Source organism: Heptranchias perlo, chromosome 3 (genome assembly GCF_035084215.1).
Source record: "Heptranchias perlo isolate sHepPer1 chromosome 3, sHepPer1.hap1, whole genome shotgun sequence".
Lineage (NCBI taxonomy): Eukaryota > Metazoa > Chordata > Chondrichthyes > Hexanchiformes > Hexanchidae > Heptranchias > Heptranchias perlo.
The window spans coordinates 93654236-93675847 of record NC_090327.1 but is presented as its reverse complement, the minus strand read 5'-3'; the positions used below and the strand labels follow the sequence as shown (position 1 = coordinate 93675847).

Here is a 21612-nt window from a genome sequence, read left to right as displayed (position 1 = left end):
TAAAAGACCCCATGCCTCTATTTGAGGAGCAGGGGAATTCTCCCAGTGTGCTGGCCAACATTTATCTGTCAACCAACACCATCAACCTTCCCAATACAGCATCTAGCCGTTACTTAAATTATTCCAATGTTCCGGCCTCAATCATCATTCTTGGCAGCATGCTTCAGCTGTTGCTCACTCTTGTGTAAAGAAACACTTCCTGCCATCTGTCCTAACTTTTCCCCTCACAATCTTGAACCTGTCCCCTTTTCTCCTGTTGCTTAGTGCATCTATATGTATTGTTCCAGATTTACTTTCTCTGTCCTGGTAAGTATTTTATATACCTCAATATGAAACCCTCAGACATCTCTTTTTTGAGTCTGAATAGTGCTAGTTTATCAAGTTGCTCCTCATAGTTAATCTCTGTAAAACTGAGAAACTGAGACGAGTCTCCCTGCACTGCCTCCAGTGCATGGATGGTTTCCTTTGCAATGACCAGAAATATACATGTTGCTCTAAGTGGACTATCCAAAGATTATACAGTTTCAGTGTGGCTTCTGAGAATTTGAACCCAACAGATCTAAACTGCTGGAACAGATGACACGAGAACATAAGAAATAGGAGGAGTAGGCCATACGGGTCCTCGAGCCTGCTCCGCCATTCAATAAGATAGTGACTGATCTTCAACCTCAACTCCACTTTCCCGCCCGATCCCCATATCCCTTGATTCCCTTAGTGTCCAAAAATCTGTCGATCTCAATCTTGAATAGACTCAACGACTGAGCATCCACAGCCCTCTGGGGTAGAGAATTCCAAAGATTCACAACCCTGAGTGAAAAAATATTTCCTCATCTCGGTCCTAAATGGCCAACCCCTTATCTTGAGACTATGACCCCTAGATCTAGGCTCTCCAGTCAGGTGAAACAGCCTCTCAGCATCTATCCTGTCAAGCCCTCTCAGAATCTTAATATGTTTCAATGAGATCACCTCTCATTCTTTTAAACTCGAGAATATAGGCCCATTTTACTCACTCTCTCCTCATAGGACAACCCTCTCATCCCAGGAATCAATCTAGTAAACCTCTGTTGCACCACCTCGAAGAAAGTATATCCTTCCTTAGGTAAGGAGATCAAAACTGTACATGGTACTCCAGGTGTGGTCTCACCAGAGCCCTGTATAATTGCAGCACTACCTCCTTACTCTTATACTCCAACACCCTTGCAATAATTTGGCTTCCTAATTGCTTGCTGTACTTGCATGTTAACTTTCTGTAATTCGTGTACAAGGACACCCAAATCCCTCTGACCTTTCTTAGTCTCTCACCTTTTAAAAATATTCTGCTTTTCTATTCTTCTTACCAAAGTGAATAATTTCACATTTCCCCACATTATACTCCATCTGCCACCTTCTTGGCCACTCACTTAACCTGTCTATATCCCTTTACAGACTCTGTGTCCTCCTCACAGCTTACTTTCCCATCTAGCTTTGTATCATCAGCAAACTTGAATACATTACACTCGGCCCCCTTATCCAAGTCATTGACATAGATTGTAAACAGCTGAGGCCCAAGCACTGATCCTTGCGGCACTCCACTAGTTACAACCTGCTAACCCGAAAATGACCCATTTATCCCTACTCTCTGGTTAACGGACAGAAAACAATCTTCAATCCATGCTAATATATTACCCTCAATCCCATGTGCCCTAATCTTGAGTAACAACCTCTTGTGTGGCACCTTATCGAATACCTTTTGAAAATCCAAATATACTGACAAAATACAATTCTCAAATTACATACACACATAGTTACAGTTCTGAAAGCACCTAATTGAGACCTGCCATATTGGATCTTCCAACGAAAAGACTTATTTGGATCATATTTGTAGTATGTCTTGCTGGCTGCTATTGCAGAGTCAGAGTTGGCATACTATTTGCAGCTAAATACTGTTCCCAATGCTAAAATGTACATTAAAAACTTGGTACTGGTTCAGGAGTCTTTGGATGAGTGGCAGTCCACTGTTTTTGACTTATCTGGGCAGCTAAAAGGTTTTCTTGGTATGTTCCACCACCTACCCTGTCTTTGCTAGTTTGTTTTGTTATAGTTGAACTTGGTTGCTCCAATGACTTGACTATTTCAAACTACTGTTCATTTTTCTGATTGACCTAAACTCCATCTTAAACATGCATAAATCAGATCTGAATCCAGAGCAGGAGGGTGGAGAAACCGAAATAATATAGGCAAGAAACTACCCAAACCCTGGATGACAACATATGCTCAGATGCCTTTGCAGAAAATCCTAACTGCTACAAAAGGACAAATGCTCACTACTAAAATACACAATGGATTACAGGGCTTCTCATATTGCCGTGCATTATTTCATAATTCTGTGGATACTGTGATGACTTGTTTGATTTGAGAGGGCAAAACCTTCTGACCACATGCTGTGGAACTAAACTATCCTTGGATAATCATACCAAGACTTGTCTGCTACTAAACAAGAGATTATAACAAAAGCTACTTCAAAACTACAGCTTTCCTTGCAAGCTAATTGCAGATTTTTTCCCCCTGAGCTACTGTCAGCAGCATTTTGACACCAAAAGATATTTGTGAGAAGTGCCTATACTATTCAAATCTTTGTCCTACAAAGTTCTGTATTGATTACAGAATATTGGATGCAGCATCACAATTCTGATAACCAGACTTCATGAGACATTTCTCAGATGAGAAAGACCGTCTTCCTTCTCACCTTGTGCTACATCTGCTCCTAGGATCTCTGTCCAGAAGATGTGTCATCTGCAGCACACACCATGACTGTACTGAGCCATCCCAGATCCCTGCACAAGGGAGGCTCTAACAAGAAATAGGAGGTGAAACATGCTCCTTCAAGGAAGGTCAAGCTGAGTTAACATAGAATCTCTGAGTTAAGATGTTTATCTCTTCCTAATGATTGCTAGCTGCCAGACTATTTATGAGAACATGGTATAGAGTTTCTTTTTTTGTAAACTGGTCTTATAGCTCAAGTGGGATAGTTGGGTGTTTAAGGGTGTGTTATTGTTTTTTCACGAGTTGTTCTTAGATTTCTGTTGAATTTATATGGCAGGTCTTATTTGAGTAGGTGGGCATTTTGGTTTAAACTGCTCTTTTATATTAAAAAAGTGTCATGAAAGAAAACATCAATCTTCAACTACGGGGATGATAGAGGCGAACACAGATGGAGACAACCAGCGCAGGAGGTTTACCGCACTGCAAACACTCACCCCTATGGAAGAGGACACCAATGACGTGGCAGTCAGCATTAGAGATGGTGACGTTGGAAGCCTATCGCACCAGGGTTTGTTGGCATCTTCCTTTCCTCTTCTCTTTGTACTCAACTCTTTCAGCCTAACGCTCACTAAACTCCTGAACATGACAACTTGGTGTTGTGTTGCACTGCCACTGATCTGCTATTGCTTGCTCTCGCAACTACTTTTTCCCTTTCTCTATTTTCAATCAGAAGATTCAATCACTAGTCAGACAGACTGACAATGAAAATCCTGATGACAATGCACCTCTTACTCTGCCAAGCACCAGCACAGAAACTGCTGAGAAAGTGATGAATGTATTTGTTATAGCAAACAAATCATCAGTCACCCATTTAATACAAGCATAGACTGCAGATTGATGGTGTTGCTGATATTCCTCATGGCAGCCTGGAAGGAACCAGAAGCTTTGATTCTGCAGAAGAACTGTATAATAAATAAAATAGGAATGGCAGGGACGTGGATACACACAGTTTCTATTTGGTATTATATTGAAGTAAACTGACCAAATTGAAAAATATTAATTTTCAATGATCATAAGTACTCCATTAGATGGTTATTAGTTAGTGATAGTTAAAAAAAGCTGCTGCTCAGATTTGCATCAGTGATTACTCTGCAAGTGACATTTGTCACCAGATGATGTCCACTCCCCACGAATGCTGCTTTGTTTACTAAAAAATTTTAGTGAATTTATTTGGTTAAAAAATGCTATACTTTCAAAGTGAAGAAAAATAAACTGTAAAATGAATACAAAATGGCGACAATTAGCTTGTTCATAGTTTCAGAATTCTGAAACTGTCACCCATGAATGCAAAACTCAGTGTCTGTAAAAAGTTAGAACCTTCCTTGGTCGGTGAAAGGGTGGGAGGGGGAGAAAATTCCAAGGAGAAAAATCAAACTTAAGGAAAAGACAAAAGACTCTGTGCTGTGGAAAGTTGTTGTTAAGCTTACCTTTAATAATCTGTACTTTGTATGGGGAAAGAGGAGGTTTAGGCGATGACTTTGTTGAGTTGCATGCAATTCCAGTGACACTTCTATCCTTCAGGGTATCGACACCCCAGACAGCCACAGCCAAGCACTTTGTAAATCTTGAATCACTTGGCTGACGTTTCACAGTTTCCCACTTGTCCTCATCAATCCATATATTAGCTCCAATGTGAACCTATTAACAAATGGTATCAGAATCCTTACTTAATAAATTCAGCTGGTATATACAAAATATGGAAAGTATTTCTAATACATAAACCTAACATTACCTTTCCATCCTGAACAGAGTAAACGTTAGGCTGAGCCATAGCAACGGCTTGGGTTGAAGCCCATGGACATGGTACCATGTTGTTCCCATTTTCGATCTGACTCTCCAGATGATCAGAGGTACTTGGAGTTGGAAGAAGAGCATGTGGACTTTTCTTGCAGGGATATACTCTTTGTTGCATGTTCAAATGGTCTTGCAGAATGGAAGTTACTGGAGTACTGGAAATTAGTTGATGGGCTGGTGTGTTGTCAATCAGCTCTTCTTCAGGGTTCGAACCATGGTATTGTTCTGGTACTGAAAATGTGAAAATATTGAAAGCAATTTGAGTGGTTAATCAAAAGCTAATTCAAGAACTAATGTTCTTCATGCAGATTCCAAAATGATTTTTAAAATTCTGTGAATTACCCATTGTATGCTAACTATTGAGCTTCATTTATATTTATGTCATGCTATCGTTATTAGCTACCAGATCCATAAAAATAGCAAGCAGTCCCCTAACTTTGGTTACAACATTAAACATTTCAGTAAGGCCTGGAGATGGAAAAGCAGGAGACAACAGAGTAACAACCTATAGCGAGAGCAAAAAAAGAAAAATCTGAAAACTGACGAGGTGATGAGTACCAATACAAATTAAATGGGAGGAGAAAAAACATAAAGCAAGGAATAAGAAAAGACCAAATGACCTTAAGATTCTTAAGGGCATAAGCAGTTTGGAACATAAGCCCGGCTAATACTTTTAAAATCTGTACAACTGGAAGCCACTGTCCGGAATGGTTTCTATTTAGTCACTAAACAGGCCCTTCCCAGAAAAGAAAATATCAGCCTTTTCTTAAGTTCTGTAAGAAAACCAGGTATCCTCAGCCAGGCATACTTGCACAAGGCAATTCCTTATGCTGTCAGTACAACTACAACTGAATGCTACAGCAGATTAGCTGTCTGTTTACCAAAGGGATTCCTAACTATAGTAGCATTTGTGGTGGGAAAAATCAATCTGGGTAGCTTGCTTAAGTATAAATGCTTAATAACATGCATCATCACCCAAGAATATCTTTTGAGTACAGCCTCTTTCCCCTTGCATCCAGCTGCTTGGATTCCTTCTCTGAAGGAACAAGGCCCCAACTTGTGTGAGCTATTTTCCATATTTTATTTTGCATCTGGACCAACATCGGTGAATCAACTAGTAACTGGTTAAACAAGGTCTCCTTTGTTGCTGAAGAAACCCCATCATGACCATTTGATCTTGAAGCAACCATGGTGAGTTGGCACAGGTTCTCCTGAACATTTCCATGGCTGCACTCATTGGTAGAGGCAGGTGAAAAGCAAAAATCCTGGTCTGTGGATAAATCTACTACTCCATACGATTTTTACTGACACAACAATGTGTGTGTGTATGCATGCATGGGTATTCCTCACTGGAAGGTAACTGAATATTGTACTCAAAGGAAATATGTACCAAAGCAAAGGAATGCTGTGGCCATTAAGTCTTTGCACAAGGATGTCCCTGGAAGGCCAACCACTTCACCCTTCCTCTGAGGTCTAACATGAGTGGCAACTCATTACAATGTTCAAGAGTCTTCAAGTTACCAAGAAATCCACACAAGGTTTGTTTGCCCGATATAGGAACATAGGGACAGGAGTAGACCATTCAGCCCCTCGTGCCTGCTCCGCCATTTGATAAGATCATGGCTGATCTGTGATCTAACTCCATATACCTGCCTTTGGCCCATATCCCTTAATACCTTTGGTTGCCAAAAAGCTATCTATCTCAGATTTAAATTTAGCAATTGAGCTAGTATCAATTGCCGTTTGCGGAAGAGAGTTCCAAACTTCTACCACCCTTTGTGTGTAGAAATGTTTTCTAATCTCGCTCCTGAAAGGTCTGGCTCTAATTTTTAGACTGTGCCCCCTACTCCTAGAATCCCCAACCAGCGGAAATAGTTTCTCTCTATCCACCCTATCCGTTCCCCTTAATATCTTATAAACTTCGATCAGATCACCCCTTAACCTTCGAAATTCCAGAGAATACAACCCCAATTTGTGTAATCTCTCCTCGTAACTTACCCCTTGAAGTCCAGGTATCATTCTAGTAAACCTACGCTGCACTCTCTCCAAGGCCAATATGTCCTTCCGAAGGTGCGGTGCCCAGAACTGCTCACAGTACTCCAGGTGCGGTCTAACCAGGGTTTTGTATAGCTGCAGCATAACTTCTGCCCCCTTGTACTCTAGTCCTCTAGATATAAAGGCCAGCGTTCCATTAGCCGCCTTGATTATTTTCTGCACCTGTTCATGACACTTCAATGATCTATGTACCTGAACCCCCAAGTCCCTTTGGACATCCACAGTTTTTAACTTTTTACCATTTAGAAAGTACCCTGTTCTATCCTTTTTTGATCCAAAGTGGATGACCTCACATTTGTCTACATTGAATTCCATCTGCCACAGTTTTGCCCATTCACCTAATCTATCAATATCCCTTTGTAATTTTATGTTTCCATCTACACTGCTTACAATGCCACCAATCTTTGTATCATCGGCAAACTTAGATAGGAGACTTTCTATGCCTTCATCTAAGTAGTTAATAAATATTGTGAATAATTGAGGCCCCAAGACAGATCCCTGCGGGACTCCACTAGTCACATCCTGCCAATGTGAATACTTACCCATTATCCCTGCTCTCTGTCGCCTTTCGCTCAGCCAATTTCCTAACCAAGTCCGTACTTTTCCCTCGATTCCATGGGCTTCTATCTTAGATAACAGTCTCTTATGTGGGACCTTATCAAATGCCTTCTGGAAGTCCACATAAATAACATCCATTGACATTGCCCTGTCCACTACTTTAGTCACCTCTTCAAAAAATTCGATCAGGTTTGTCAGGCACGACCTACCTTTCACAATTCCATGCTGGCTCTCCCTGATTAACTGAAAATTCTCGAGGTGTTAAGACACCCTATCCTTAATTATAGACTCCAGCAATTTCCCCACAACAGATGTTAGGCTAACTGGTCTATAATTCCCTGGTTTCCCTCTCTCTCCTTTCTTAAAAAGCAGAGTGACATGTGCAATTTTCCAATCTAGAGGGACAGTTCCTGAATCCAGAGAACTTTAATACATATGGAGTGTACACTCTCTCCAGTTACTGGTAGGGACATATCCCACTTACTCAAGTCCAGAAAGCTTAAGACACAAATTAGCAAGAGCCAGGACTTGGGGAATCCTCATTATGTGCAGAAATACTCATGGTATTTAACCAGCTAAAACTGGTTACAACAATGCAGTACTGTTTGTCCAGAAAATATCTTAGCCGTTAGGACAGTGGCTAAGCAGAAGAATCCCAGCCTCCAAGTACATTACCAGCTCTGCTGCTCCAGGTCTTGTTAATGAGTCAGGTTGGCAGGTTAAACATTAACAGTGTCCTAGAGAACTGCAGACTCATATCAGGTTAGCAAGTCTGCTATCAAAGATTGATGGGCTCCAAGCTCCCATTGCCAGGCATGTCAACTTGGAGCCACCTCAACCCAAAGATACTCTGCATATCTTCCTCCTTGGAGGATAATCACCAGTACATCATTTAATAACCAACACGTGAGTTTGAGTACTAGCTAGGTGTCCAGTAGGTACCAGAAACTCCTCACGGGCCATACAGAGAACATTACAACTCACTGTAACAATCTGTAAGTGCACTACCATCATTCTCCTGGTCATAGGAAGCTCACACACCTGACACCTTCAAATGGTGATTCTACCAACTGAAGGTGTGGCGCTACAGCAGCAGTTGCAAGACTCTTTACAAACCATAGTTGGCATCAAATCCTGAATATATGATTGCAAGCTCTAGTGACTGAATGTAACTTTCATACATAGAAAATGTGACAGCAATATTATCTGCCAAAAGCTGCAGAAACCTTTCCCCCCTTTGACCTAGAAGAATCAGAGTTTTGTAGATTAATAAAATTAACTGGACGTTCAATTTCAGATTCCACAGTTTGTCACAATAAACATGTAAATTCTCATTTATGGCCAGCAGGGTGGTGCTCTAATGTAATGATGGAACACAGGTTTGCGTTTCCCCACTCTACTTCATTGCAGTCTCAACCAAAGCACGAAGCAAAGGTGCCAATTGTAGGCCAAGGAGTTTCTAACAGAAGGGAATAATTAGAGGAAGGTCTCTCTTAGGCTGCTTGTACGTCTCCTGGCAGCTGGCATAGTGTGGGAAAGGTCTAGGTGCAGGTTCCATGTTCTGTAGGCTGAAAGTAGTAACACAGGGAGAGAAATAAATTGAAAGATAAACATCCTCAAAAAGGTTTTCCTCTTTACAGTTGTACCCTATTCATCTTGTAACAGCCAAAACACACTTAGCTATATGACAAAGAGTAGTCTATCGCCACCAGTTCAATAGCTGGAAATGGCCTATTACTGCATCATTGGCTTGGCAAACGGTCTGAGCCAGTCAAACCTATACTAAAATAATTCTGTAGAGTGGCACAGAATGTTACTGCACCAATGCTGAGCCAGCAGTAACTTTCCCCAATATGAGTCCCATTTGAATTGCACGGCCCCTATCTAGGAGCATAAGATCAAGAACAGGCCATTCAGTTCAGAGCTTGATTAGCCATGGCAACTCTCGTTTCAATTCCAAATCCCAGCCTTTTCTCCATATCGATAAGTTGGTGAAATGGGCAAAAAAGTGGCAGATGGAATTTAATGTCAGTAAACGTGAGGTGAAACATAAAAGTAATAATTATACCTTAAATGAGGAAAGCTATGTGATGTGGAAGAGCAGAAAGATTTGGGGGTGGGGGTTGGGGTCAGGTTCACAAAACATTAAAAACAGCATCTCAAGTGGATACAGCCATTAAAAAACAAGCTAATGGACTATTGGGTTTATGGCAAGAGGCATGTAATTCAAAAGCCAAGATGTAATGGTGAATTTAAATAAAAGCTTAGTAAGACTACAGCTGGAGTACTGTGTGCAGTTTTAAGCTCCACACTATAGAAAGGATGTTGAAGCTATGTAGAGGATATAAGGCGGATTCACTACAACGCTATCTGGTATGAGGAAATATAAATATGAAGACAGACTTGAAAAATTGAGCCAGTTTTCATTAGAAGAGGAGATTAGGGGTTAATTTGATCAAGGTGTTTCAAATTATGAAGGGACGGGACAGAGTAGATAGAAACAGATTGAGGGATCTAGAACGAGTGCAATTAGATATAATAATAAATGCTAGAGATTTAAAACAGTGAGCAGGAGAAACTTCACAGATTCGCTTTTAACTGGCTTGGCTTAAACTCTAATATTATTCCCCTTGTGCTAGACTGTCCTATTAGAGGGAAAATTGGCCCCATTTACCCTGTCTATTTCCTTCATTATTTTAAATACCTCAATTGACTTCATCGGTTTGAAATGGCTGAAGCACTAGATCCCATTAAAAGCAATGCAGCCACGCCAGGATACTGGTACACTATCCCTATAAACTATACTGCCAGAGCAGCTTGGGAGGAGACTGGAAGGTTAGAAGTCAAAAGTGTTGTTAATTTAAAAAGAGGGATGGTATACTTTGTGCAGAGAGCACTCCTATATCCATACTAGTTCAAAGCCCCTGATGAAAAAGGAATTGATTGATGGACTACAAACTGTTAAACTATTAAGCACCTCACGTGTGAGCTAATATAGAATTTACCAGGCTTAAATTTGAAAAACGCAATACTTGGAGAGTACTTCTTTTGTACCAGTGCTTAAATTGGCAGCAGAGTAGCCTGTTGTGTTAAAAAAAATTCAGACAATTAAACAGCCAAATTTAAACCATTGAGATAGATAATAAATTTTAATAAGCCTGCTTCTAGGTTATTACAAGGGATTGGAGTAGTAAACAAAATGATGAGGAAAGTGAGACAATTCAACACTAACATCCATTTAGTAGAAGTTTACCATTCCTAATACTGATACACTTTAGGAAAGTAAAGAGAAGGCATGAAAAAATACTGGCAAGTAAAACTGAGGAAAACCCAAAAATGTTTTATAAATACATAAACAGCAAATGGATAACTCATGAAAGAGTAAGGCCTATTAGAGACCAAAAAGGTAACCTATGTGTGGAGGAAGATGTGGGTATGGTTCTTAATGAATACTTTGTATCTGTCTTCACAAAGGAGGGGAACGACGCAAAGATTGTAGTTAAGGAGGAGGAGTGTGAAATATTGGATGGGATAAGCATAGTGTGAGAGGAAGCATTAAGGAGTTTAGCATCTTTGAAAGTGGATAAATCGCTAGGCCTGGATGAAATATATCCCAGGCTGTTAAAAGAAGCACGGGAGGAAATAGAGGAGGCTCTGGCCATCATTTTCCAATCCTCGCTGGATACAGGCGCGGTGCCGGAGGATTGGAGGACTGCTTGTTTAAAAAGGAAGAAAAGGATAGACCAAGTAATTACAGGCCGGTCAGTCTAACCTCAGTGGTGGGCAAATTATTGGAATCAATTCCGAGGGACAGCATAAACCGTCATTTAGAAAGGCACGAATTAATCAAGAACAGTCAACATGGATTTGTTAAGGGAAGGTTGTGACTGACTAACTTGATTGAATTTTTTGAGGAGGTAACAAGGAGGGTCGATGAGGGTAGTGTGTTTGATGTAGTGTATATAGATTTTAGCAAGGCTTTTGACAAGATCCCACATGGCAGACTGGTCAAAAAACTAAAAGCCCAAGGGATCCAAGGGAAAATGGCAAATTGGATCCAAAATTGGCTCAGTGGCAGGAAGCAAAGGGTAATGATCAACGGGTGCCTTTGTGATGGAAGGCTGTTTCCAGTGGGGTTCCGCAGGGCTGAGTATTAGGTCCCTTACCTTTTGTAGTATATATTAATGATTTAAGACTTAAATGTAGAGGGCATGATTAAGAAGTTTGCAGATGATACAAAAATTGGCCATGTGGTTGATAGTGAGGAGGAAAGCTGTAGATTGCAGGAAGATAGCAGTGGACTGGTCAGGTGGGCAGAAAAGTGGCAAATGGAATTCAATCGGAGAAGTGTGAGGTAATGCATTTGGGGAGGGCAAACAAGGCAAGGGAATATACAATAAATGGGAGGATACTGAGAGGTGTAGAGGAACAGAGGGACCTTGGCACACATGTCCACAGATCCCTGAAGGTAGCAGGACAGGTAGATAAAGGTGGCTAGGAAGGCATACGGGATACTTTCCTTTATTAGCCGAGGCATAGAATATAAGAGTAAGGAGGTTATGCTAGAACTGTATAAAACACTAGTTAGGTCACAGCTTGAGTACTGTGTACAGTTCTGGTCACGTTACAGGAAAGATGTGATTGCACTAGATAGGGTACAGAGGAGATTTACAAGGATGTTGCCAGGACTGGAGATTTTAACTATGAGGAAAGATTGGATAGGCTGGGGTTGTTTTCTTTGGAACAGAAGAGGCTGAGGGGTGATTTAATTGAGATGTATAAAATTATGAGGGGCCTAGATAGAGTGGACAGGAAGGACCTACTTCCCTTAGCAGAAAGGTCAATAACCAGGGGGCATAGATTTAAAGTAATTGGTAGAAGGATTAGAGGGGAGCTGAGGAAAAATGTTTTCACCCAGAGGGTGGTAGGGGTCTGGAACTCACTACCTGAAAAGGGTGTTAGAGGCAGAAACCCTCATCCCATTTAAAAAGTAGTTGGATATGCACTCGAAGTGCCATAACCGCTGAGGCGGCGGAGCAGAGGAGCGACCCATAAAAAGGCGGGAGTCAGGAGCACAGGATCAGCTGAGGCGGCGGAGCAGAGGAGCGGCCGAGGGCGAGGGTTAGGAAGAGAGAAAAAAAACCCAAAGTGACGTCAGCAGAAGGGAAGGAGCTGATTGGTGAGTAGCTGATTGTTTAGGAGGAGGATCGAGCTACTGCAGCTGCTGGAGGCATGAAGTCACAGCCAACAGGTAAGCGATTGGCTGGTGACTGGTAAGTAGTTTTTCTTTCCTTTTTTTCTTTTGACATTGTAGTTGTGTTAAGCTAACTTAAGGGTTAAGTCATGGCAGGAGATCCCAGAGCCATGTCATGTTCCTCTTGTGGGATGTGGGAATTCAGGGATCCTTCCTGTGTCCCTGGTTCCTTCACCTGCGGGAAGTGTGTCCAGCTGCAGCTACTGTTTGACCGCTTGACGGCTCTGGAGCTGCGGATGGACTCACTTTGGAGCATTCGCGATGCTGAGGAAGTCGTGGATAGCACGTTCAGTGAGTTGGTCACACCACAGATAAAAATTACTGAGGGAGATAGTGAATGGGTGACCAACAGACAGAGGAAGAGTAGGAAGGCAGTGCAGGCGTCCCCTGCGGTCATCTCCCTCCAAAACAGGTATACCGTTTTGGATACTGTTGTGGGAGATGGCTCACCAGGGGAAGGTGGCAGCGGCCAGGTTCATGGCACCGTGGCTGGCTCTGCTGCACAGGAGGGCAGGAAAAAGAGCGGCAGAGCTATAGTGATAGGGGACTCGATTGTAAGGGGAATAGACAGGCGTTTCTGCGGACGCAACAGAGACTCCAGGATGGTATGTTGCCTCCCTGGTGCAAGGGTCAGGGATGTCTCGGAGCGGCTGCAGGACATTCTGGAGGGGGAGGGTGAACAGCCAGATGTCGTGGTACATATAGGTACCAACAATATAGGTAAAAAACAGGATGAGGACCTACAAGCTGAATTTAGGGAGTTAGGAGTTAAACTAAAAAGTAGGACCTCAAAGGTAGTAATCTCAGGATTGCTACCAGTGCCACGGGCTAGTCAGAGTAGGAATAACAGGGTAGCTAGGATGAATACGTGGCTTGAGAGATGGTGCAAGAGGGAGGGATTCAAATACCTGGGACATTGGAACCGGTTCTGGGGGAGGTGGGACCAGTACAAATTGGACGGTCTGCATCTGGGCAGGACTGGAACCAATGTCCTAGGGGGAGTGTTTGCTAGTGCTGTTGGGGAGGGTTTAAACTAATGTGGCAGGGGGATGGGAACCGATGCAGGAAGTCAGTGGGAAGTAAAGTGGTGATAGAAACAAAAGGCAGTAAGGGAGAGTGTACAAAACATGACCGGACAGATGGTCTGAGAAAGCAGGGCAAAGACCAAGGGAAGTCTAGATTAAACTGCATTTATTTCAATGCAAGAAGTCTGATGGGCAAGGTAGATGAACTCAGGGCATGGATGGGTACATGGGACTGGGATGTTATAGCTATTACTGAAACATGGCTAAGGGAGGGGCAGGACTGGCAGCTCAATGTTCCAGGGTACAGATGCTATAGGAAAGATAGAGCAGGAGGTAAGAGAGGAGGGGGAGTTGCGTTCTTGATTAGGGAGAACATCACGGCAGTAGTGAGAGGGGATATATCCGAGGGTTCGCCCACTGAGTCCATATGGGTAGAACTGAAAAATAAGAAGGGAGAGATCACTTTGATAGGATTGTACTACAGACCCCCAAATAGTCAACGGGAAATTGAGGAGCAAATATGTAAGGAGATTACAGACAGCTGCAAGAAAAATAGGGTGGTAATAGTAGGGGACTTTAACTTTCCCAACATTGACTGGGACAGCCATAGCATTAGGGGCTTGGATGGAGAGAAATTTGTTGAGTGTATTCAGGAGGAATTTCTCATTCAGTATGTGGATGGCCCGACTAGAGAGGGGGCAAAACTTGACCTCCTCTTGGGAAATAAGGAAGGGCAGATGACAGAAGTGTTAGTGAGGGATCACTTTGGGACCAGTGATCATAATTCCATTAGTTTTAAGATAGCTATGGAGAATGATAGGTCTGGCCCAAAAGTTAAAATTCTAAATTGGGGAAAGGACAATTTTGATGGTATTAGACAGGAACTTTCAGAAGTTGATTGGGAGAGTCTGTTGGTAGGCAAAGGGACGTCTGGTAAGTGGGAGGCTTTCAAAAGTGTGCTAACCATGGTTCAAGGTAAGCACATTCCTTATAAAGCGAAGGGCAAGGCTGGTAGAAGTAGGGAACCTTGGATGACTCGGGAGATTGAGGCCCTAGTCAAAAAGAAGAAGGAGGCATATGACATGCATAGGCAGCTGGGATCAAGTGGATCCCTTGAAGAGTATAGAGATTGCCGGAGTAGAGTTGAGAGAGAAATCAGGAGGGCAAAAAGGGGACATGAGATTGCTTTGGCAGATAAGGCAAAGGAGAATTCAAAGAGCTTCTACAAATACATAAAGGGCAAAAGAGTAACTAGGGAGAGAGTAGGGCCTCTTAAGGATCAACAAGGTCATCTATGTGCGGAACCACAAGAGATGGATGACATCCTAAATGAATATTTCACATCGGTATTTACGGTTGAGAAAGGCATGGATGTTAGGGAACTTGGGGAAATAAACAGTGATGTCTTGAGGAGTGTACATATTACAGAGAGGGAGGTGCTGGAAGTCTTAACGCGCATCAAGGTAGATAAATCTCCGGGACCTGATGAAATGTATCCCAGGACGTTATGGGAGGTTAGGGAGGAAATTGCGGGTCCCCTAGCAGAGATATTTGAATCATCCACCGCTACAGGTGAGGTGCCTAAAGATTGGAGGGTAGCAAATGTTGTGCCTTTGTTTAAGAAGGGTGGCAGGGAAAAGCCTGGGAACTACAGACCGGTGAGCCTGACATCTGTAGTGGGTAAGTTGTTAGAGGGTATTCTGAGAGACAGGATTTACAGGCATTTGGAGAGGCAGGGACTGATTAGGAACAGTCAGCATGGTTTTGTGAGAGGAAAATCATGTCTCACGAATTTGATTGCGTTTTTTGAAGGGGTAACCAAGAAGATAGATGAGGGCTGTGCAGTAGACGTGGTCTACATGGACTTTAGCAAAGCCTTTGACAAGGTACCGCATGGTAGGTTGTTACATAAGGTTAAATCTCACAGGATCCAAGGTGAGGTAGCCAATTGGATACAAAATTGGCTTGACGACAGAAGACAGAGGGTGGTTGTAGAGGGTTGTGTTTCAAACTGGAGGCCTGTGACCAGCGGTGTGCCTCAGGGATCGGTGCTGGGTCCGCTGTTATTTGTTATTTATATTAATGATTTGGATGAGAATTTAGGAGGCATGGTTAGTAAGTTTGCAGATGACACCAAGATTGGTGGCATTGTGGACAGTGAAGAAGGTTATCTAGGATTGCAACGGGATCTTGATAAATTGGGCCAGTGGGCCGATGAATGGCAGATGGAGTTTAATTTAGATAAATGTGAGGTGATGCATTTTGGTAGATCGAATCGGGCCAGGACCTACTCCGTTAATGGTAGGGCGTTGGGGAGAGTTATAGAACAAAGATCTAGGAGTACAGGTTCATAGCTCCTTGAAAGTGGAGTCACAGGTGGATAGGGTGGTGAAGAAGGCATTCAGCATGCTTGGTTTCATTGGTCAGAACATTGAATGCAGGAGTTGGGATGTCTTGTTGAAGTTGTAGAAGACATTAGTAAGGCCACACTTGGAATACTGTGTACACTTCTGGTCACCCTATTATAGAAAGGATATTATTAAACTAGAAAGAGTGCAGAAAAGATTTACTAGGATGTTAGCGGGACTTGATGGTTTGACTTATAGGAAGAGGTTGGATAGACTGAGACTTCTTTCCCTGGAGAGTAGGAGGTTTCGGGGTGATCTTATAGAAGTCTATAAAATAATGAGGGGCATAGATAAGGTAGATAGTCAAAATCTTTTCCCAAAGGTAGGGGAGTCTATAACGAGGGGGCATAGATTTAAGGTGAGAGGGGAGAGATACAAAAGGGTCCAGAGGGGCAATTTTTTCACTCAAAGGGTGGTGAGTGTCTGGAACGAGCTGCCAGAGGCAGTAGTAGAGGCGGGTACAATTCTGTCTTTTAAAAAGCATTTGGACAGTTACATGGGTAAGATGGGTATAGAGGGATATGGGCCAAGTGCAGGCAATTGGGACTAGCTTAGTGGTATAAACTGGGCGACATGGACATGTTGGGCCGAAGGGCCTGTTTCCATGTTGTAAACTTCTATGATTCTATGAACCTACAAGGCTATGGTCCAAGTAGTGGAAAGTGGGATTAGGCTGGGTAGCTCTTTTTCGACCGGCACAGACATGGTGGGCCAAATGGCCTCTTTCTGTGCCATAAATTTTTCTATGTTTCTATGTTAGCTTGAGGCGGAACCCAATTTTGGAAAAAAGACGAGACTTACATCTAAATAACTTCAAAAGCAGTGCATTTTGAAGATCCATATTGAGGTCCCTCAGTCTTTGTAGCTCAGATGCCATGTGTTCATATTCTTTTTGCTTTTCTTCAGCAAACCGGAGTTTTGTTGTAACCTTTTTAAGTTCTTGAATCAACCTTTTATTGTTAGCCTTGGCCCGAGAATATTTATTTTTTAGTTCATCAAAGATCTTCAGTGTTTGGTCATCATCATCACTGCTATCTTCAAAGCAGGAGACATCTTGCTCCTGAGAGAAACAAAATAAATGATTTTCAGTATTCATTCAATTTGAGAAACAAAGAAATAAATACTAACCTGATTCTCTTATTCGGGGAGGAAGAAAAAGATTTAGTGCTCCAAGTACAAATAATTTGTCCACTACATTTCACAACTGATAAATTACAAAATGTTGTAACACAAACACTTTGCATCTACATTCCAAGAGTAATACAGTAACCAATTGCATATGGAACATATGAACTGAAACAAGATGGTTCTTCCTAGCACATGATGCAATACTGTTGATTTTTCATTTTCCCTTTACAGTGTGATTCCATTCACTCAACTCATTCATGTGGACTGAACGTACAGTTGGCTGTTATTACAATGCTACAGACAGTGTAAGAGTAGTGTGCTTTCCCCCCACCCCCCCCGCTCAAATGTTAACACGCTTTCCGTAGTCTGGTTTAGATTGGAAAAAAAACAACTGCACATTCTATTATCTTTTCAAGGAAAGTGGAATCTGTTATGTTGTGGAGTCTGTTCTAACCCGTAATTAACTCTTGGCAGTCAACCAAGAATGGCAGTGATAGTGGCCTCTCAGTCAGAAAAATTACATGGTCCAGGGATGGACAAACAAGAGGTAGGAATAACAGGGCAAGAAATCTTAAAAATATTAACAGTAGTTCCCCCAGTGGCTCAGTTGATAAAGGCTGCTGTAACTGAGACACATACAGACCAGAAAACCCCAACTTGATTCCTGGTCTGTGCTGTTAACTCTCTGTCAGGGTGGCAGGAGACTTGACATTCGTCTTAAACCCTCATGAACTAGAGAGGGGAAAAATCAACTAGAGTTCCCACTCCTGATCATTATTCGCTGCCCTTGTGCGTACTTGTCATCTCTGCTCTGAAAGCTCCTATGGTTGAATAGCTTGCGGATAATCATGATCTAGGCTCACTTACAAAGAATGACCACTTGGGAAGTAATGGAGGGCCCCAGCTGCAACCAACACCTTGAGGAGAGGAAAATTGGCTAAAAAAAACCAAATTGTAATACCAAAAGAGCTGCAAACATTGGACTAATTCCAGGTGTAAGATTTTCAATCACATGCCATTTACATGAGGCATCAACTTGTCCAGAACAGAAACAAGAAAAATAGAAAAGTAATAAGCTGCTTCTGTCATACGAGTGCAGAGGATAGGCAAATTGACTCCTTTATATTAATCTATTTCTTATCAAAAAAACATATTTTCTCTCATCTCAACCTACTTAGCTACAAGATCTACAAGAGGATTACTGTGAAATACTAGCAGTGTACACACAAGATCACAACCTCATGTGAGTCGCCTCCACGGAATTTGGGGTAGTTGGTAGCTTGAGTACCAAAGCCATTCAGGTCATATTCCATTAACCAGTTAAGAACCATGAACAGGATGAAGCAACACAACTGAATTTAGTGCATACTAGCCAAAGTATATGTCAGTTTAAAAAACTGCATGAGTGAGATGGACCAATACCCCTGATGTTTCAGTTTTGACGTACAGTGTTTGAGTCAGCTGGTCAGTAGATAAATGTGTTCAACCAACCAGAGGGCTTACAATATTTTCCTCCCCCAAAAAAATGCAGGGATCCCCGATGATTCAGAGAGTAAATATACATCTTGGTATGATGAGCCATACAGATCAGAAAGTCCCAGATTAGAAGATCCAGGATGTGATCTATGGTCCTTATTGAACTACAAGAAGTCAGCCTGGATGACAACAAATATAATGGTTTACTTTTACAATCAACAGTACCATCCATCCACAATGTTAGTTGTTAGGGCAGTTGTTTCTTTAGAAATCATTGCAGCATATTGTGGCATGAAAAAAGGATTCACTGCAACAATTAACATAATAATGGCAATAGGGTAACAAAAGAAACTCTAAAATTTGGTTAGTGCTGTTGGAAGCTGGGAGAATTGCCTGCAATAGGGATACACTCATCTCTGTGCTAAGTTTAACAGAGAGGTAGATATGAGTAAGAAAAAGACTAGGAAAGCAATAATGGACCTTTCTTCTACTATTAACCAATCTTTCCAATTTTTCTCCAATGCTTCAAAGTGTTAATAGAAATAAAGCCAAAAATAACCTGTCTTGTTGAAGACTAATTGGTCCAGAAAAAGAACCTTCCTGAGATTCGATTAATAAAGAAACTTTAGCTATTTACTCACATCATACCTGTGAGTATGTTTTGTGGAGGATGGACAAAATGTCAAAGTTTCTGCACAGCAATGTTGGAAGTGAATAATGCTGAGTTTTCATCACCACTGCATGGGCTCATCAGCTGGCACCAACAGCATGCAAACATCGCCGTCTATGGGGACCTTTGCTGGATGGTGTCATTGAACAAGCCTTCCACTGTGCTCTGCAATGCAAAAGTACATTGTATATATTTGCAGTATCAGAATCTTTACCTGATTAATTGGGCATAAATACTTCTAGGGTCAGTTTATTGTGCTTTGGGACAAAATAAACTTTCTTTTATAACACATTTAAAGAATGGTTGACACCAACTTATACTGCATGTGGCAATTTTATTGAGTGAATTATAGTACTTTATGTGGAATTACAATACATCTGGAATAAGTGTTCATTTAGATATTTTCTTAAACTGTACTTTGAGAGCCACTTGTGAATCACGTAATCAAACATCTAGTTTCTTCATGTGTACCATGCTTAAGTGTTCCCTAGCCAAGGGTACAGTAGTAGGGATTGTTCAACTGCCTCGTGTTCCACAGATCAGCTACTTAAATGAGTGAATAGCTATGTTGCATCAGGTAGCGCCATGAACATAAATTACTATAGATGCAAGGGGCTTAATACTTGAAGGCATTGCTTTTTGTTTTATTCGTTCGTGGGATGTGGGTGTCGCTGGCGAGGCCAGCATTTATTGCCCACCCTTAATTGCCCTCGAGAAGGTGGTGGTGAGCCGCCTTCTTGAACCACTGCAGTCTGTGTGGTGAAGGTTCTCTCACAGTGCTGTTAGGTAGGGAATTCGAGGATGTTGACCCAGCGATGATGAAGGAACAGCGATATATTTCCAAGTCGGGATGGTGTGTGACTTGGAGGGGAACGTGCAGGTGGTGGTGTTTGCATGTGCCTGCTGCCCTTGTCCTTGTCTTTGTCCTTCTAGGTGGTAGAGGTCGCGGTTTGGGAGGTGCTGTCGAAGAAGCCTTGGCGAGTTGCTGCAATGCATCCTGTGGATGGTACACACTGCAGCTATGGTGCGCCGGTGAAGGGAGTGAAAGTTTAGGGTGGTGGATGGGATGCCAATCAAGCGGGCTGCTTTGTCCTGGATGGTGTCGAGCTTCTTGAGTGTTGTTGGAGCTGCACTCATCCAGGCAAGTGGAGAATATTCCATCACACTCCTGACTTGTGCCTTGTAGATGGTGGAAAGGCTTTGGGGAGTCAGGAGGTGAGTCACTCGCTGCAGAATACAAAGCCTCTGACCTGCTCTTGCAGCCACAGCATTTATGTGGCTGGTCCAGTTAAGTTTCTGGTCAATGGTGACCCTCAGGATGTTGATGGTGGGGGATTCGCCGATGGTAATGCCGTTGAATGTCAAGTGGAGGTGGTTAAACTCTCTTTTTGGAGTTGTTCATTGCCTGGCACTTGTCTGGCGCGAATGTTACTTGCCACTTATCAGCCCAAACCTGGATGTTGTCCAGATCTTGCTGCATGCGGGCACAGACTGCTTCATTATTTGAGGGGTTGTGAATGGAACTGAACACTGTGCAATCATCAGCGAACATCACCATTTCTGACCTTATGATGGAGGGAAGGTCGTTGATGAAGCAGCTGAAGATGGTTGGGCCCAGGACACTGCCCTGAGGAACTCCTGCAGCAATGTCCTGGGGCTGAGGTGATTGGCCTCCAACAACCACTACCATCTTCCTTTGTGCTAGGTATGACTCCAGCCATTGGAGAGTTTTCCCCCCGATTCCCATTGACTTCAATTTTACTAGGGATCCTTGGTGCCACACTCGGTCAAATGTTGCCTTGATGTCAAAGGTAGTCACTCTCACCTCTGGAATTCAGCTGTTTTGTCTATGTTTGGACCCAGGCTGTAATGAGGTCTGGAGCCGAATGGTCCTGGCGGAACCCAAACTGAGCATCAGTGAGCAGGTTATTGGTGAGTAAGTGCCGCTTTATGGCACTTTTGACGACACCTTCCATCACTTTGCTGATAATTGAGAGCAGACTGATGGGGCGATAATTGGCCGGGTTGGATTTGTCCTGCTTTTTGTGGATAGGACATACCTGGGCAATTTTCCACATGGTCGGGTAGATGCCAGTGTTGTAGCTATACTGGAACAGTTTGGCTAGAGGCACGGCTAGTTCTGGAGCACAAGTCTTCAGCACTATAGCTGGGATGTTGTTGGGGCCCATAGCCTTTGTTGTATCCAGTGCACTCAGCCGTTTCTTGACATCACGCAGAATGAATCGAATTGGCTGAAGACTGGCTTCTGTGATGGTGGGGCTATCGGAAGGAGGCCAAGATGGATCATCCACTTGACACTTCTGGCTGAAAATGGTTGCAAACGCTTCAGCCTTGTCTTTTGCACTCGTGCTGGACTCTGCCATCATTGAAGATGGGAATGTTTACAGAGCCTTCTCTTCCCATTAGTTGTTAAATTGTCCA

The 21612-nt window shown here is 42.6% G+C and overlaps 1 protein-coding gene across 3 annotated transcripts in view; it reads right to left on the bottom strand.

Moving 5' to 3' along the window:
• bend5 (BEN domain containing 5) overlaps positions 1-21612 on the bottom strand; it is a 52552-nt gene that overhangs the window by 10098 nt on the left and 20842 nt on the right. For 2 of the 3 annotated variants that reach the window (XM_067980806.1, XM_067980796.1), the window contains exons 3-5: positions 16698-16956; positions 4535-4827; positions 4230-4440 (exon numbers count right to left, since the gene is read on the bottom strand). In XM_067980806.1, the coding sequence (XP_067836907.1) occupies positions 4230-4440; positions 4535-4827; positions 16698-16956 (763 nt within the window). Of the gene's footprint in view, positions 1-4229; positions 4441-4534; positions 4828-16697; positions 16957-19148; positions 19324-21612 lie in introns of those variants that run through there. The other variant, XM_067980807.1, reaches the window with a different exon arrangement.